Source organism: Triticum aestivum, chromosome 5D (genome assembly GCF_018294505.1).
Source record: "Triticum aestivum cultivar Chinese Spring chromosome 5D, IWGSC CS RefSeq v2.1, whole genome shotgun sequence".
Classification (NCBI taxonomy): domain Eukaryota; kingdom Viridiplantae; phylum Streptophyta; class Magnoliopsida; order Poales; family Poaceae; genus Triticum; species Triticum aestivum.
In genome coordinates this window covers 468,563,076-468,582,343 of record NC_057808.1, presented here as the reverse complement: position 1 = coordinate 468,582,343, position 19,268 = coordinate 468,563,076, and the positions used below count along the sequence as shown (strand labels likewise).

The following is a 19,268-nucleotide window of genomic DNA, read 5'->3' as shown; positions in this document are numbered from 1 at the left end:
ATACACATAATCTATGATGGTTATCATGTCTGATGTGCCAGAGGTAACTCATCCATCATTTGTTTGTGAGTCCCCTTGACTAAGGTGATAATTTTTTTTCCACTGATTTGTTGGAGATGCTTCTTGCAAATTTAGTGTTCAGTGCAGTTGTTTCGATGCTTTAGGATATGTCATGTTTCACAGCCAAAACAAGTTTCAGTTAGTGTTACTATAAAAAATGTTTCACTTTGTTAATTTGTAATATTTCCATAAGATACATATGCTGGTGGTTATCAAGTCCATTCCTCATTTTCTGTCATACGTTGCCATTTCAAGATGTCAATTTTGTCACTAATGCGGTTCCAAATTAATTGTGATGGTTATTTGTATTGATTCCAATTTCCTAACCAAACATAGTTCCCGTTTATATATACTTCGATAAAATGTGGTTTTCACATTGGTGAGGATGGTTATGAAATGCAAAGGATCAGTACAATTGATTATCATCAAAATATATATCAACCAGTTCCCGCCGCAACGCGCGGGGTATCATCTAGTTTATCAAATTCACAACATCAAATGCAAGACAAATACAATGAAGTTCTTGCACAATACAACAAACAAATAATGAAACTAGTCAGTTCTTTCGTCATGTCATTTCTAGTACTCCTCCATCAAGTCTTTCTGAAGTTCATTGTGCGCATCGGAGTCTCTAATCTCATTGTACACCTACATGAAACGTCTGATTCGCTCCTCTTTTCTCATCGGCATAACACGTACACCCATCAGATCGTAGAAGGTGTAATCTAAATCTTGTCCACGCTCATTCTTAATGATCATGTTATGCATGATCACGCAAGCAGTCATGATATGCCAAACTTTTTTATCCCAGAATCTAGATGGTTCTCGCACAATAGCAAATTGGGGTTGCAAAATCCGAAATGCCCTCTTAACATATTTTCTAGCCGCCGCTTGAGCATTGTGAAAGTAGAGTTCTTTCTTACCTTAGGGGGTTTGGATTGGCTTCACAAAAGTACTCCACCTCGGGTAGATCCCATCCGCAGATAGTATTCATAGTTGTATGTGCGGCCATTTGCTTCAAAGGTCACCGGTGGTGCTTCTCCATTGACTGACTTCACAAAAAGAGGTGATCGGTCGAGCACATTGAGATCATTGCAGGATCCATGCATCCCAAAATATGAATACCGAAACCATGTTTCTTGATCGGCAACGGTCTCAAAGAATGATGGTGGCATCCTTCCCGTGACCCTTGAACTGTCCGTGTCATGCTTTAGGACAATTCTTCCACTTCCAGTGCATGCAATAGACGGACCCTAGCATACCTGAAAACCCACGGGCTTTGTTCATCTCCAAAAGCCTCTAAGAATCTTGAGCATTGGGTGCTCTCAAGTACGGTGGACCAAACACTTCTACAATAGTCGTTGCAAATTGTTTGACATAGAAGATAGAAGTGCTCTCTGTCATCACCAAATTGTCATCAATGTAGTCTGCTGTCACAGCCCTAGAATATTGCTTGTAAATAGTTGCATTCATGAGCATCATCATGCACCATTTCAATTTAAAAGGAAATTGAATTGAGGAAATTCTCAAAGCCTCAGAAATATTCTAAAAATGATCAACATTAAAATCCTCTTCAAACAAGTCCAAGAAAATGTTCCTGTTAATATATAAAAATATTGGCAAGAGTTAAAATTCAAGCAAATATTTTTGGAATCTCAGAAATATTTATTTTGGGCATTCGAGTTAATCCAATAATTACTTGAATTGGATTTATATTTGTTATATATTAAATATAACTCCAATAATTCTGAAAGTTTGTGAGTGGCTTTGAATATATTTTAACACGCCACATAATAATTTTCAGAAGTTTATAAAATGATTTGGTCCAGTAACCATATTCAAGCAAACATGCAAAATAAAAAAACATAAAGATATAAAAAAAGAGAGAGAGGAAACTACCTAGGCACTTACCTGCGGCCTGCTACTGTAGCTGAGGTCCAGCCCACCAGCGCCAGAGAGCAACTAGTTAACGAGCGCTCCTTCGGGAGCCTCGCAACGATCAGCGTCACTTGGCGCGCTCTCAGCCATTCGCCACGTGTCGCGCTCTGGACGCTCCCTCCGGAATTTTTTTTCCGCACGCGTTTTCGGCTTTTAAAACGGTTTTTCTCGGGCTTTTTCGACGTTTTGGTTTTCCCTGGTCTTTCTTAGCTTTTCAATTAAAAAAAGTTTTGAAATTTTTTTTTGCATGAATAAACGCGTTTTTTTCTTTCGCGAAAGTCACGGTTTTTCTTCCGCGAGAGGCACGATTGTGCTTTAGCGAGAGTCACGGCCGTGCCTTTCGAAAACGGAAAAAAGCGCGTTTTCTGTTTTTTTCTTTCGCGACAGTCACGGTTTTGCTTCTGCGAGAGGCACGGTTGTGCTTTCGTGAGAGTCACGGCCGTGCTTCTCGGAAAGGGAAAAACAAAACGCGTTTTCTGTTTTTTTTTTCTTTCGCGAGAGTCACGGTTTTGCTTCCGCGAAAGGCACGGTTGTGCTTTCGCGAGAGTCACGGCCGTGCCTCTCGGAAAGGGAAAAAAATACGCGTTTTCTGTTTTTTTTCTTTCGCGAGAGTCACGGCTTTGCTTTCGCGAGAGTCACGGCCGTGCCTCTCGGGAACGGGAAAAAACACGTTTTCTGTTTTTTTTCTTCCACGAGAGTCACGGTTTTGCTTTCACGAGAGGCACGGTTGTGATTTCGCGAGAGGCACGGGCGTGCCTCTTTCGGAAAGGGGAAAAAAATCGTGCTCCCGGTTCGTTTTTTCGTCCGTTTTTTTTCATAAAAAAAAGTTCATCAAAACCTATCAACATGGGATCTAGTTTTGAAGATCTCGACGCGAGGAATCCAATGGTGAAAACGGTTCGAGATTTGGACGCACGGTTTTGGAGATAAAACGTTTTGAATAAACGGATCTACAAAAAAAGGAAAACTTTCAGATTGCGACAAGTGCCGCACTGCATGTGCGCCATTTGTCGCGACCTGAGAAAGTGGAGTGTTCTTTGCAACGAGTACTCCTTAATTAGTGATTTCGCCGTCTTCAGAGGCGTGTCGAACGCACGCGCGCGTGAGCCCTCCTCCTCCATGCCTGCTTCACGCCCTCCCCGTCCCACAATCCCCTCGCCCAGGAGACATGCACGACCCCCTCGATCTCTCCCCTCGCTCTCTGGCCTCTCTCCTCCTCTCTGGCACTCTTTCTCTCTCGCATCCCCAAGCGAGCCCGTCGCCGCTGCTCGCCGTCCGCGCGGCCTGTGACCAACCTTGTCAAGATAGCATGTCCAGGAGGTTCCTCGTGTCTCCCTCGACCTCTACGCAGGAGCATGCGACCAGAGTCGCCCTGCTTCATCGCCATCGCCGCCGTCTTCCTCGCCACGACCGCCGCACGACTTCGGTCGATTTGCGTCGTACCGAGCTTCCCCCGAGCCGCCGACCTGCCCATTGGAACCGCAGTGAGCTTGTCCCCCTTTTCCCTAACCCCTCGTCCTCGCGTGTCACCTCTAGCCACCGTTCCTGTTGCACCCGTGAGCTCGCCAGCGCTAGTCTTGTTGCAATCATCGCCAGAGCTCACCTATGTCGTGTCCGAGCATGACGTTGAACTTCTCGAGTTCCCAGGAGCCTGTAGCGCGCTTTTTACAGCCTCCCCGTGTCCTGCAGCCTAGGGAAAATTGCGGCTATGAGGAAGTGATAAATAATGCATGGATTGAGGCTGGCCTGCAAGAAGGAAACAGCACTTCACGAAAATTTTAGTGGCTCGAGAACTCAAAGACTAGGACACCAATGTTCTAGGTGAACTAGATAAGAGGATAAAAGAGCTTAAAACTGAACTAGAAGTGGTAAGAAGAGGGGACATCTCAGGAGCATTCCTAAAAGAGAAACTAGAAAGACTAGAGAGCCAGAAGGATATATATATTGGAGGCAGTGAGCGCATGTCAAATGGCTTGAATCCGGGGATAAGAACACTGCTTTTTTTCATGCCTTTGCTTCCGAGAGAAAAAGAAAAACACTATAAGCAAATTAAAAAGAGAGGATGGTAGTTGGGTGGAGAACGAAGAACGACTAAAAGATCATATCGCAGGTTATTTCTGAAACTTATTTACCTCAACTACAAACCAAAACAATGAGGCCATCTTGCAGATGATCACTCCGAAAGTCCACCAAGGCATGAATGAAGCTCTGTGTGCGGAATAAACGGAGGAGGAAGTAAGAACAAATCTTTTTAGCATTGGAGATCTAAAAGCACCAGGGCCTGACGGAATGCATGCAATTTTTTAAGAGATTTTGGGATATTGTGGGAAACCAAGTAACAAGAGAGGTGATGCATGTTCTAAATGGAGGAGATATGCCAGAAGATTGGAACAACACGACAATTGTGTTGATCCCCAAGACACCAAGACCAGAAAGCGTGAAGGATTTAAGACCCATAAGTCTTTGCAACGTCTTATATAAAGTGGTATAAAAGGTAATTGCGAACAGAGTCAAACTTGTCTTACCTGACATCATCTCTCCAAATCAAAGCACATTTATACCAGGCCGCATGATTTTTGATAACATTTTGCTTGCCTATGATCTGACACACTTTATTAAGAGAAGAAGATCTGGACCAAAAGGTGTTGTTGCATTAAAACTGGGCATGAGCAAAGCATATGATAGAGTAGAATGGAAGTTTCTTGAAGACATGATGATAAAACTAGGATTTAGAAGGGTTTGGGTCCAGCTGATAGTGAGTGCATAACTAGTGTAGGATACCAAATTAAGGTAAACCAGGGCAAAACTGATGTGATCGTACCTCAGAGGGGACTACGCCAAGGAGATCATTTATCCCCATACCTAATTTTGTTTTGCGCTGAAGGTTTCTCTGCAATGTTGAATGAAGCCGAAGCAAATAGAAGGCTCAGAGGCATAAGAATATGCAGAAACGCCCCTAGTGTTAGCCACCTCCTCTTTGCAGATGACTCATTATTGTTAATGGAGGCAAGTGAGGAAGCAGCACAAGAGGTAAATAGGATATTAAGTACATACGAATAGTGCTCAGGCCAAATGATAAACAAGGATAAATCATCAATATTCTTTAGCAAAAATACGGATGAGGGACGGAAAAACAATATGAAGAGGATCATGAGCATCAAGAGGGCTAGGCCTTCCTACATATAATGGCAAAGGAAAAGCAAAGAATTTCAGCTATATTCAAGTGAAGGTCTGGAAAAAGATACAGGGATGGAAGGAGAAATTGTTGGCAAAAGCAGGGAAAGAAATATTGATAAAAGCTGCAGCGCTTGCAATTCCAGTGTATGCAATGGCATGCTTGGACCTGACCAAAACCTTCTGTGACGACCTGAGTGCTCTCATAGGACACTATTGGTGGAGCCAAATGGACAAGACCAATAAAATCCACTTGGTTAGTTGGGAAAAGCTATCAAAGCCGAAAACAGATGGAGGTCTGGGTTTTCAGAATCTGCACTATTTCTTTTTTTTTCCGGAGAAACTTCCAATCTATTCCTCTTCAATCATGGCAGTACAACGAACACCAGAAATAAAAATTACATCCAGATTCGTAGACCACCTAGCGACGACTACAAGCACCGAAGCGAGCCGAAGGCGCGCCGCCATCGTCGCCCCTCCATCGCCGGAGCCGGGCACAACTTGTTGTAGTAGACAGTCGGGAAGTCGTCGTGCTAAGGCCCCATAGGACCAGCACCTCAGAACAGCAACCGCCGCCGATGAAAAATAACGTAGATAGGAATGATCCAAACCGAAGACACACGAACGTAGACGAACAATGACGAGATCTGAGCAAATCCACCAAAGATAGATCTGCCGGAGACACACCTCCACACGCCCACCAACGATGCTAGACGCACCGCCGGAACGGGGGCTAGGCGGGGAGACCTTTATTCCATCTTCAGGGAGCCGCCGCTGTCTCGCCTTCCTACGTAGGACACAAACCCTAACAAGATTGAAAAAAACGACTAAAAACGGAGCCCTCCCGCCGGCCCTTGCCAGGATCCACCGCTCCTCCATGGCCCTAGGGCCACCGGAGACGAGGCGGACCTGCGCCGGCGCCGGCGAGAGGCACGAACCCTAACTTTCTTTCTTGCAGGAGGAGGAGGAGGCGGAGCCCTGGCAGAATCTGCACTATTTCAACCTAGCTATGTTGGCTAGACAGGCATGGAGGATTCTAAAGAACCCCCATTCCTTGTGCTCCCAAGTGCTGGCTGCCAGATATTTCACAAATGGATCAATGCTTGAGGCTATTCCTTGTGCAGGTATTTCCTATACTTGGCGAAGCATAATAAAAGGCATACAATTACTGAAGAAAGGGATGATAGGGAGAGTGGGAAACGGGGAAAGGATCAAAATATGGACTGATCCATGGATTCCTAGAGGAAACACACGGAGGCCCAATACACCAAAAGGTAACCATCTAGTGGACAAAGTAGCTGATTTGATAAACCCGATAACAAACCAATGGGCTATGTAGCTGGTACAACAGACCTTATCGGCTGAGGATGCAAACCTCATAATGCGAATACCCATTCAAGAAGATACGTGTGATTTAATTGCATGACATTATGATAAAAAAGGATCATTTTCTGTTAAATCGGCTTATAAGGTGGCTGTAGATAGTGCAGCTAGAGATTCTGTATCAGGGTTAACTTCAACTTCCATTGCAGAAGGGGAAATCTCAAGCTTCAACTAGAAGAAGTTATGGGCGCTCCCTCTACCAAACAAAGTACTGCACTTCTTATGGAGAGTTGTGACGTATATCCTTCCCTTGCGAATGAAACTTCACGGAAAAGGTATTCCTGTTGATACTAGGTGCCCTCTTTGTTATAGATTGGATGAGGATGGAGGCCACCTCTTTTTGAAATGCAAAAAGGTTAAAAATCTGTGGAGAGCGTCTCAACTTGAACATATCATACTAAAGTTAGTTGAATGTCATGACCCAAAGGAAGTATTCAAAAACATTCTCACTTTAAAGAAAACCGAGTGCTTGAAAGTTTGCTTACTTTTATGGTTATGGTGGCATGAAAGAAACAAAGTAATAAGGTTGAACACACACGAAGTATACAACAAATATCATCTTCAACTGACTATCATCTGAACATGTGCATGAAGGACAAGACGAAGAAGGAAGAGATGAGCAAGCAAGCAAAACATAAGTGGAAGCCACCTCCGAAGGGAATTCTCAAGATAAACACAGATGGATCCTTTACTGAAGAAACACACTCAGGTGGCTGGGGTTTTACCATCAGGAATGACCAAGGAACACTCCTGGCGGCTTGTGCAGGGAATCTGAATCATGTCTCCAATCCATTGCATGTTGAAGCTTTGGCCCTTCAGCAAGCAACTATTACTACTACTCATTTGGGCTGCCATCAAAGTGATATTTGAAACAAATTCCACAACGCTGAAGGAAGCAATAACAAGTAACAACTATGATCTTTCAGCTTTAAGCACTTTGTTTACAGATGTGAAGTTTAAGATGTACGTAGGTCTAAATGTTGCAAGTGTGGATTATTATAGCCGTGGTTGCAATAAAGCAGCACATATGTTAGCTGCGAGTGGAGTCTGTATGGAGAGTGGCTGCTATGAGACCTGGCTTGGTCACTTTCCGCAACCTGTACTAGATGTTGTTGCTGATGATATGGCCAGCGAGTAATCGTAATAGAAATCTGTGTTTCCTTTCAAAAGAAAGAAAAGAAATATGTATGCTTCTGTTCAGCCGAACATATTTTCAAGTGTTCTTCGTGCACTACTGACAGGTGGTCAGATTTTCTTCTACTTGGCGAACAATATAGCGCTGCCACATAGTAATATAACCAGCAAAGGTTACCACAATGGCGTACCTATGTTGAGGCCGGGGGGGCCGCTGCCCCCCTAGCTCCGCCACTGGGTTACCAACAACAAGAACCATCAAATTTTATTTCCTCCAATACGAACCGTGAGACAGTTCAAACTAGAATATCCTGAAAGTTGACTGCAGCAAGACACATATAGCGGGAGGTACAAGCGTTCACTATTCAATCATTGGTGTGTTTTAGACCGGAGGGAACGCCACCAGCATCTTCACTTCTTCAGCCTGGTGTAACGCTGGGAAATTTACACGATCCATGACCTGAAAAAGGATTATAAGAATTCTTATTAGATGGTGGATAGTTGGATGGCCGCGGTTCCTAAGTTAGTTTCATCATGTTTCTACAACATATAGGCAATAAGTAGAACACACATTCAAATGTGCAATGTCATTGGCACATTTCGAGTGTATTTATAGTAAACTTCTGAAAATAATTTCTGGAGCAACATGTAAACAAGGATGTAAGGCGAAAGAATGGCTCACTGGGATCGACGGTCGTCTCCACGGCGAGGCCAGCGAAGTAGCACCACCCGCCGTACTGCTTGCTGAACCTGTTCCAGTGCGCGCTGAACACGTAGCTCGCGTGCGCGGCCACCGTGTCCGGCAGGTGGCACTCGCCGCCGGGCCGCACGGGGTTGCACAGCCCGGCCTCGTCCGCGCACGCCGTCGCCACCTGCTCCCTCACCGCCGTCTCGTTCGCCACCGCCACGTGGCGGTCCGTCCTCGCCACGCACCACAGCTTCCCGGGGTATGGCAGGTCGTTCGTGGCCGGCGGCAGCGGAGGGTACGGCGCCGCCGGCCGGCGCCCCGTCAGGTCGACCTCGTACACCGCGCTCCCGTTGGGGTAGAAGAGGCCCCAGTGCCGCTCTGTGCCGGGGCCGCCCTTGAGGTTCTCGTTGAAGAGCGCGAACACGAGCGCCGGCATGCGCATCCCCGGCCGCCGCGGCGTGCCGGCGCCCGACGCCAGGTGCCGCGCCACGTTGCGGTTGTACGTGGCCGCGTTCCGCACGTTGGCGCCGAACTCGTTGAGGTCGCCGGCGTTGGGCCAGCCGGTCTCGGCCAGCGCCAGCCTGACGCCGCAGTAGCCCGCGCGGCACATGGCGGCGACCACGGCGTCAAGCATGTGGTCGAGGAGGTTGGTGTACGACAGCCCCGTTCCGGGGTCGTGGTACTGGAACCCCGGCGCCGGCGACGGCTCGAGCAGCGCGTAGGTGAGCGGCACGATTGTGTGATTCGCCGACCAGGTGAAGTAGGTGTACGCGTCAAAGAAAAGGTACGAGTCCGTCCGCTCGAGGAAGGCGAGGAGCGGGCGCACGGCGACGTCGATGATGTCGGGGCGGAACACCCCGGCTGACGGCGGGAACACGTTCTGGCCGACGAGAGCGTCCATCCCGAGCGTGGTGCTGACCTTGACGCGGCTGAGGCCATGTCGTCGGAGCGCGCGGCGGAGGTTGGTGATTGCGGGGACGAGCCGGGACCAGCGGGACTTGGTGGTGGGGTCGGAGAGCACCTCGTTGCCGACGAAGAGGTAGCGGAGGCGGCGGTTGCGACGGAAGGGGAGGAGCGTGGAGGCGACCCACGCGTCGGCGGCGCGCTGGGAGGCGGCCAGGGAGACGATGAGCTCGTTAGGCACGGCCGGGACGAAGCCGAGGCCGGAGGATGCGGCCGCGGCCAGGAAGGTGGCGTTGGCGTCGTAGAACCTGACCGCGGCGGCGCCGGCCGAGCGGGCGAACTCAAGCGCGATGTGCGGGGGCGGGAGGTCGTCGCCAAGCCTGCCGTAATTGACTCCCAGAAAGTGCTGCGCTGTCCCCGAGGCCGGCTCCGCGGCGGCAATGGCGAGGAAGATGAAGCTGAGCAGGACGGTGAGGGACGATGATGCCATTGCCATGGCGGAGGTGAACCCTAATGGTATGGCATGGCATAGCATAGCGGGAGACTTCTGTTTATAACGTGGATGTAGCATAACGCAAGCACAACTTGCAGGATTCCAGCGATAAAAGTAGAGAAATTTGGTATAATACGATTAATTTTTGAGGAATACGATAGAGGCAGCAGGTGAAGGCATCGATCTCAAGACGCCAGCGGCCATTGTTATTGTCCCACTACGCACAAGCAACGACTCAAGGTCGTAAAGAAAAATCAGATAAAATTCATGCGCGTTTGGATCAAGAACAATGGCGTTCTTTAGTGTGACTCGTGTTTCGATCACTGCTCGCAGTCACCGATAGTTAACTTATGGACAAATACCAACGGCACTTCAGGGCTCTAGAGTAGGGATGCAAACGGGCATCCTGCATAAGCCCGCAAAAACAGGAGTTTAGTTTAAACTGAACTAAAGCTGAACCTGGAGGATTATAACTAACTTGATCTACTTTGACTACAAAGTGGGGCGGATCGGGCGCCGCTCTGCATCCCTACTCTAGGGTACGTAACTATACATATGACTGCATAGTACTCCCTGCGTTCAGTAATATAGACGTTTGTCAATGAGTTTACATAGGGAGTAGAAGCTATCCAAAGCGTTACTGCGGAAGTTAGAGACAAATCTTTTCCGGTGCATTGGTGTTTTGGTGAGGTCCTAATTTCCCAAATGCATATGTGATTAACTTTTGTAGCTAATCTTCCTTAACATGCATTGGTTGGTAGCCATTTTGCATAGGTTCACGTGCTTAACATCATTTCTTTCCGAGGCATCGTAATGCTTTCACTCCTCTTTAATTGCTTTCTCACATCAATGTTTTGCCTATGTGGCACCCTTAGCACCTGCACACCATGGAGCACCATGAAGGACCTAAAATATGAATTGTAAAATGATACTTGGGTGCACAAAAATATTGAATATAAATACAATGATGATCAAACTGAACTCATATAAACTTGTTACATTATCATCAACTGGGGTCTAAAATTCTATAAACATGATGCATCTCTAGATATTAAGAACTCGGAACCATTCAAACATCTTACATGTGTTATGATTCATGAGAGAATATAGAAGTAAAAGATCCTAGCCCATGTAAGAGCCATTGTTGATGTTCCAGGGCTTATCGTATTCATATCATAGCAATGTATGTACATCACATGTCTTAGATTTTGGTGAACTCCTGAAACAAAATTGAATATAGCACCTTTCGTATGTTATTCTTGACAGTCCCGCTCAACAACGTATAAGAGATGATCTAGGTTGATTAAAAAAATTAACTGGATATGAAAGGAGAGCAACAGATGGTGAGTGACATACCATGAAAAAAGGGCTCGCGAGTCAATAGAGCAACACCCGATACTTAACAAACAATTAAATTCCAAGCATCACACCATGTAAACAATGAAAGAAAGAGATGATATCACATGGGAATAATAAAAGTTAGTAATTAGTACTTATCGAAAATCTAATCATATAAAGGTGAACTCGTCGTCAATGGGCAAATCACTAATGTCAACACACCTATCACTCGCACCCAAAAACTTGGTAAGCGGATATAGAAGCACTTGGTCCACAACTTCATTGGTTCAGAGCGCCAGTGTTGTGTGGGGCAAACAAATCTATGTAGGGATGAGGAAGGATGGTGCTTGTGTGACGTCATGCATGCGAGCAGTATGGTCACCAGAGTGCATGAAGACCCAAGCTGAGGAACTCCAGTTGGCGCGTGGTGACTGTAGGAGATATGCCCTAGAGGCAATAATAACAGTTATTATTTATCTTCAAGTTTGTAATTAATGTTTATGTTTTGTGCTTTAATTGCAACGGCCCTTGAGCCCATATATTCATAAAGGATCAGAGGAAAACCTATGTGCATGTATGGAATAATAAATGGTAAAAATATATTCCTAATCGTGCCTCTAAGACTAGCTCAAGTGATGCATGATGGTCACGTTTTCCTGATCATTGGCATAATATGCCGACAACTTTGAGGACACAATGTTAGAAGAACACTTGTGTTGAATTGACCCAATTGATGTTATGCTATGAGATACATTCGTCATGAGTTAATGGTTTTATAACACAGAGAAAGTTATACGTTTGCATAACTCCTTAAACCATGAGAGTATCGAGTCCCTTCATACTTGCTTCATGAACTTTGGGGTGTGTAAAACGACATCTGTAACAGGATGGCTATTACGGCGGCTTACGGATTCGTGGAAAAGTATGACAAGGAATTAAATAGTTCAAGACTGGGATTTTCTCCTCCGGTGATGGAGAGATATTCTTAGGGACGTCTCGGTGTTACAGTATCCATCATTGTCTGGCCAGATATAGTGTGATTGGATCACATGAACGTTGGAACGCGGGAGCGAGAAAAGAGAACAAAATAGGCAACGAGGTAACTCCCATTGTGAACAAGTTGTTGATACACGGGGATGCCGTTAAATGTCACCTCGAGTATTTGTAACATATCACGAAGCAATAGGAACAACATTCGGTAACTACAGGTTCACTCGAATATTTATTCGTATGGGTATAGCCGTATAGGGGTTAATATGGATGTCCACAGTTCCATTATTGATCTCGGAAGGGATTCCGGTCATGTCTATATTTCACCGAACCTATACGGTCACACACTAAGGGTCATCGATCTGCTGAGTACTAGATAGGGAGTCCGAGAGATAGTCACCAGAAAAGTTTCAGAGACGAGAAAAAGTTTCAAAGAGAAAACCTGAAGTGTGTCGGAGAAACCAAAAATTGTTTTGGAGTAAAACCATCATACTAGAAATGTTTGGGAACGCATCCAGAATTATTTTAGAGGCCGCCGAAAATGTTCTGGACCTTCTAGATTTTTTTCGGAGAGAACGGTCGCGGAAAAAATCTTGTCTCAGCGTGAGGAGACAAGATCCCATGATTCGTGGGAGTGCTTTTTGGGAAAGCCCCCTTTGGGGGCAGCCCCCTTTTGATGGCTTTTGGTTGGGTAAGAAAGCCCCCCTTTGGGCCTTTATCTCAAAGATAGTGGAGCATGTTTTGGGAGGGGTGGGGCCCCCATGAGGGAGTGATACGTCTCCAACATATCTACTTTTCCTAACGCTTTTCCTCTTGTTTTGGACTCTAATTTGCATGATTTGAATGAAACTAACCCCGGACTGACGCTGTTTTCAGCACAACTACGATGGTGTTGTTTTTGTGCAGAAATAAAAGTTCTCGGAATGGAACGAAACTTTGCAAGGATTTTTTATATCAAATAAGAGAATTTCTGGAGCCAAGACCTACCGAAGGGGGGCACCTGGGTGGGCACAACCCACCAGGGCACCCCCCCCCTCACTAGGCGCGCCCAAGTGGGTTGTCCCCACCTGGTGGCCCCGCAGACCCTGAAACCGACGCTATAAAATCCTATTTTTCCAGAAAAAATTAGGGAGAAAGAATTATCGCGATCCACGAGACGGAGCCGCCGCCAAGCCCCGTTCTTCCTCGGGAGGGCGGATCTGGAGTCCGTTTGGGGCTCCGCAGAGGGGGATCTTTGTTCTTCGTCATCACCAACCCTTCTCCATCGCCAATTCCATGATGCTCCCCACCGGGAGTGAGTAATTCCTTTGTAGGCTCGCTGGTCGGTGATGTTGCTATGACATTGCCATGCTTAATGCTTGTCACTTTGGGCCCGGGTGCCATGATTTAAGATCTGAACCGTTTAAGTTATCACCATTATATCCATGTTCTAGATCCGATCTTGCAAGTTATAGTCACCTACTACGTGTTATGATCCAGTAACCCCGGAGTGACAACAACCGGGACTTCTTCCGGTGATTACCGTAGTTTGAGGAGTTCATGTATTCACTATGTGTTAATGCTTTGTTCCGATTCTCTATTAAAAGGAGGCCTTAATATCCCTTAGTTTCCAATATGGACCCCGCTGCCACGGGAGGGTAGGACAAAAGATGTCATGCAAGTTCTTTTAATAAAGCACGTATGACTATTTACGGAATACATGCCTACATTATATTGACGAACTGGAGCTAGTGCCGCATCGCCCTAGGTTATAACTGTCTCATGACGAATATCATCCAACAAGTCACCGATCCAATGCCTACAAATTTGTCCTATAGTGATCTTGCTAAGTTACTACTGCTGCTGTTACTGTTACACTTGCTACCAAACTACTGCTACTAGAAGAACGCCCATGCGTTGCAACGGGGCCACATTAACTTTAAGAGTTCAATATTAATATTCTCATACATATCAAGTGACATTGGCGACCTTTTTTACCATCAAATCCTCACACACACACTCTATCTCTCCCTCTTCCTCACTCTCTCTCCCCCTCTCCCTCTCTCTCTCTAACACACACACACACATATTCATCTTATTGGGTACGTGTCGTGGAATTGTCACGGCAGATGTCCTCGAGCAAGGACTTAGTCATAGAGCCATCGCAGCTAGGAAGCTTAAAGGGGTTAAGCGGGACAAGGAACACGAGGGTTATACTGGTTCGGCCCCTTACGGTGAAGGTAAAAGCCTACGTCCAGTTGAGGTGGTATTGATTAGGGTTTCGATGACCAGGAGCTAAACCGTCCTGCCTGGTTATCGAGTTTGTCTTACCTCCTTCTAAACCGCTGCCGGGTCGCCCCTTTATATAGAAAGGTTGACGCCCAGCGGCTCTCAGAGCCCCGGCCGGCTCATAACAGCGTCCGGCTCGGACTCTTAACTATTCTTGCCTTACACTACAAGTTTCACCCTAACGGCGGTTAACACTACGGGCCTTAAGCCATCTCCGGGTCTTAAGCCCATTATTGACCCGCCGTCTTCAAGTTTGGTGCTGGGCTTCGCGTGATGACCATTATGACGTAACCCGGCCCCTCCTGGGCGGGTGACTCTAATGGTTATATCCTCAACATTAGGCCCCAGATTGATTTGAACCGGTTCATGTCAATCTTCAATCCCTTTGAGAGAAAATCTTCCAGCTTATATTTGTGCGAAGGCTTTAACCCGCCGTGACGTCATCTTCTGGATTCCTGATAACCCGCCATGACGTCATCTTCCATTAAGTTCATTTTTTTATTCTGTCATATCCCAACAGATCTTATCTTTAATGGCCATCCTGAAAATCGAGGCGCTTTGGTGGCGAGATAATCATGCCGTGGCCTCCTCGTTTCTCGCGCCCACTTATTAACCGCACCTTATAAATAAGCCCGGCCCATGAGTCTCCATTCACCTGTCGCCTCCATCGTCTTCCTCCTCTCGCTACTGTACTGCCGCTCGAGCTCCACCGCCGCCACCGCGGATCTCCTCGTCTTCACCAACTCAGGCCGCTGCATCAACCTGACTTGACCAGAAAAACGTGACGGATCTCTGCAGTAACTCTGCATCTGTAAGTTTTCCCCTCCCTGTTCCTTAGATCTGCATTAGTGATCTTCGAGTTCGTCGGTGTTCGTCACCGTTCGTCACGAACACTTGATGGATTCCACCTTTACCACCCTTTCCTGATCTTTAGACAGTATGAACCTGCTGCGGTAATCGTTTCGCACCCGTTTCCGAATGCACATAGATCCTTTCCATTGCATAGAGGCCCCGTTCGAGCCTATGAACTTCATCTGTGTCAGTTCTAGGTCTAGAAATTTTTCTTTTTAGCCGATCGTTTGATCCAAAATAATTACTGCGATCTGTGAAACTTGTTTGCGCCACACTTAGTCAAAAATTGCATCTGTTTAGCTATGGCGGCTCATATCTCCGGCTTAAAAGAGGCCACGCGCTGTAATCTTTCCGGCTCATTTATGATAAAGCTGTAGACAACTTGAATTACTCACGACGCCCACAGCGGCTTAGATAACCCGACACAATTAGCCATATGTCATTAGGCCCCTTCATAAGCCGCCATTTTGAGTGCTAAACCGTAAACTTCTTCCGGCTTATAGTTGAACCGGGCATTTCCTTTTGTCATAGGCTTCATATTTCACAATGCCGCCCAAGGCTCCCAAGGCACCCATTACGTGCAACTGGATGAGATCCAATGTCACTGATGAAACCTTAGCTGATTTCGTGAAGACGGGTTACCTGCCCAAGAAGGAGGTCATGTCTTATCGTGCCCCTGACCCGTCAGAGGAAAGACCTCAACCAAGAGATGGTGAGGTGGTGATATTTGCTGATCACATGAGCCGGGGCTTCGCACCTCCCGGCTCAAAATTCTTTAGAGATGTTCTGAACTTCTTCGATCTGCGGCCGCAAGACATAGGACCCAATTCCGTGTCAAATATTTGCAACTTTCAAGTATTCTGCGAAGTATATCTTGGAGAAGAGCCCAGCCTACTGCTCTTCAGGGAGCTGTTTTATCTGACCCACCAGAATGAGTGCGCCAACGGGCCTAGCTTGGAGCTTGGTGGAATCTCCATTCAACGACGGAGAGATTGCCTCTTTCCTTACGCTGAGCCGCCAAGCCACCCAAAGGACTGGAATCAGACATGGTTCTACTGCCAAGATACTTCTCCGGCTGATGAGAACCCTCTGCCCGGTTTTCGTGCTCTGCGTCTGGAGCCAACTCACCCCCGCTAGACAAACTGTCTTAAGCCGAACGTCAACCACTGATCCCTACCATCAACAAGATTAAGGCTCTTCTGGGAAATGGCCTTAACGGCGTTGATCTGGTCCGGTTCTGGATTTCTTGGCGGGTGATTCCCCTGAGCCGCCGCCCCGGCTTAATGTGTAATTACACGGGCCGGAAGGATGACCCTCTGCGGCACAGCTCCAACGATCTTCCTGAGGACGTCGTGGACGACATGACCAAGTCTCTCTTGAATGAGAGCTTAGCCGACTGTGGAAGGACCGGCTTAAGCCCCTTCTGCTGAGCTAACCCGGCTCCGGCGGTGAGCCACTAACCTGAGCACCTTACTTTCCCTTTTAATAGTTTTCATCCGAACCTTAAGAAATCTTTGTCGTATTTTTCAGGCTAATGATAAGTCTGGAAGGTCAAGTATGACCATGAGGCGGCTAAAAAGGCCAGGAAGGCTAAGAAAGCCGCCAGGAGAGCCGCTCCCCGTAAGAAGGGAAGTAGGCCTAGCGCCTCAGAGCTGCTTCAGTTGGATGATAGCTCCGAGTCAGAGGTAACCCTTGATTCGTTAGGCTCCTATTCTGCTTTTCGTCTGTTTTTTAACCACCTTATCGACTTGATTATCCGCAGGATGATACCGGAGCGAGTAACCCGGTGACTGAAGAGGTAACTATACTTTCCTCCGACTCGGACCCCTTGCCAAGGCTGAAAGTCCGAAGAGTAACCCGGAAAGTAAGATTTTCGCATCCTTTAGCTTATCAAGATCCTCAATTTATTTTGAAGCACCAGATTCATGAGAGCCGGAGGCAAACCCGGGCCAGCAAGGATGCAGACCTCTCCTCCGGCTTACCCGAGGCATCAAGAAAGCGCCGGACCGAGGTTATCTCCAACTTATACCCTTTTCATCCTTTAGCGGGCGTTACCCGTCAACCGCTCAATTAGTCTGATTCAAATTATCAGGAAACTTCACCTTCCTCTGGTGACTCTATGCAATCTAACTTGCCGGCTTTCAAGACCGCACCCGGGTAATGATGATCATCTTATGTTGTGCTTATCTTTACTCATGCTTTTGTACTAACCTTCTGTCCTTTCAGTGCTCAAGCAAAGCTCAGCAAGAGGGCGAAAAAGAACAAACCGGTCGAAGAACCGGTCCTGACTGAACCGGAGGCTTCTGCTCAAGAGCCGCCATCTGCCTCAGCTCCTGAAGCCACCGCTCCAACTGACGAGCCAGTCATAGAGGCTTCCACTAACCCGGAGATCCCCAGCCCAGCTCAGCCGGCCGATGACCCGGACGTTGTAATCACTCGGACAGAATTTGTCGAACCGGGGAGACCCACTGTGCTGGCCAAATGCTCTGCCAAAGAAGAACTGCTGGAGCGCCGCAGGGCCAGACTGGAGATTACCGACTATGCGAATTTGAGCATTGGAGACATTGTTTCAGGTTACATTAGTCAAGTGCACAACAGTCGGGACCTGGAGATTGACATGGTGAAGCAGCTACAACAAAAATCTGAGGTATAACTCTCTTGCTTACTCCATAATCATCCTTACCATGCTAGCCCCCAAGTCTATTACTTATGATAGAATAGGTTGTAGACTTAACTTCCGGCTTACCTTCATGAACCGGCAATTATAAATAGAGTCTTTCAACATACATTAGCCCCCAAGTGCCAAGTGTCTTTGCTTTGCAAAGTGCTTGGGACTTTAATGCTGCATGATAATTATTCACACTGTAATCCCGAATTTGTACAGGCTGCCTGCAAGACATTTGAATCTGAAATCTCTGAGCTGAAGAACCGCCTGAAGACTCAGGAAACTGAGACCCGGAAGGCCAATGCTAAATTCGAGTTCAGTGTTGCTGCACAGGAAAAGCTGAAGAAGAAATTTGAAACAGAAAGAAAAACTTGGGCCGAGGAGAGAGCCGCCTTGCTGAGCCGGGCCGAAAAAGCAGAGGCTGCCCTAACTGAGAGAACCGCCGAACTCTCCGGCTTAAAACGCCATGTGTCCCAGATGGTCTCCGCAATCTTCGGTAAGTCATTCTGCAAGCTTTTAACAAGTTTTCATTCTTTATGTCTCATAAGTCCCACTACTGCCATCGGCTTATCTGACTTTGTTAAACAGGTCCCAGAAGCTCCAACCTTAACCAGAATGTTCTGACCAAGCTGAAGGCCGTGTACACCTTGGTGGAGCAACTCTATACCGGGTCACAGCGTGCGTTAGCCGTTGTGGCCCTGTCCAACGAGGTTCCGACTCACCTGGCGGATGTACTCAGGCGGCTTGCCGTTCTTCCTCAGCGCTTCCAAGAGCTAAGACGGGCCTCTGCAAGAGCCGGAGCTATAGCTGCACTGAGCCGGGCCAAGGCTTTTCTCCCGGAGCTAGACCCGGCCGACATCGCTCTTGGATACCCCAGCCTGAAGGAAGACGGCACCCCCTTCGACCAAAAAGACTTTGCCGCCTGTGTGAAAAGCGTGCGCCCGGTGGCTACCATGATCGGGAACGACACAGATCTTACCAAGTATCAGCCGGGTTATGACACGGAGAATCAGAGGATCCCAACTCCACGCTATGAAGCAATCAGCCTGATTCCGCCGACTCGTAAGCACACCTTTGCCCCAGAAGTTGACCCGGCCGGGTTAATTGATGATGAGGCTCAATTCGAGGCTTTGAGCGGCATTGACTGGAAATCATCAACCTTCCAGGTCATGGGAACAGCCGGAGAAGCGGAGAGGGATGAGTCGGAAGCTTCGACCCAACAAGCTCCTTGATCTGTTAAGCGGCTTACAGACATGCCTTAAAAACAATGCCTCATCTTTGGACTCTGGGAGTCTTGTAATAGAGTAGGACAAACACTTAACTTTGTCGTGCCATCGTGCATGTTTTGAATGCTTAACTCCATTGAAGCTGCTTCTTTATAT

The 19,268-nt window shown here is 47.2% G+C and overlaps 1 protein-coding gene across 1 annotated transcript; it reads right to left on the bottom strand.

Moving 5' to 3' along the window:
• Positions 1–8,108: 8,108 nt before the first annotated feature.
• On the bottom strand, positions 8,109–9,836 carry LOC123120934 (probable glucan endo-1,3-beta-glucosidase A6). The gene is made up of 2 exons (XM_044540894.1): positions 8,372–9,836; positions 8,109–8,149 (listed from the first exon to the last, which is right to left on the bottom strand). Exons 1-2 carry the CDS (start codon positions 9,813–9,815, stop codon positions 8,109–8,111), a joined length of 1,485 nt encoding a protein of 494 aa, XP_044396829.1. The 5' UTR covers positions 9,816–9,836.
• Positions 9,837–19,268: the final 9,432 nt, after the last annotated feature.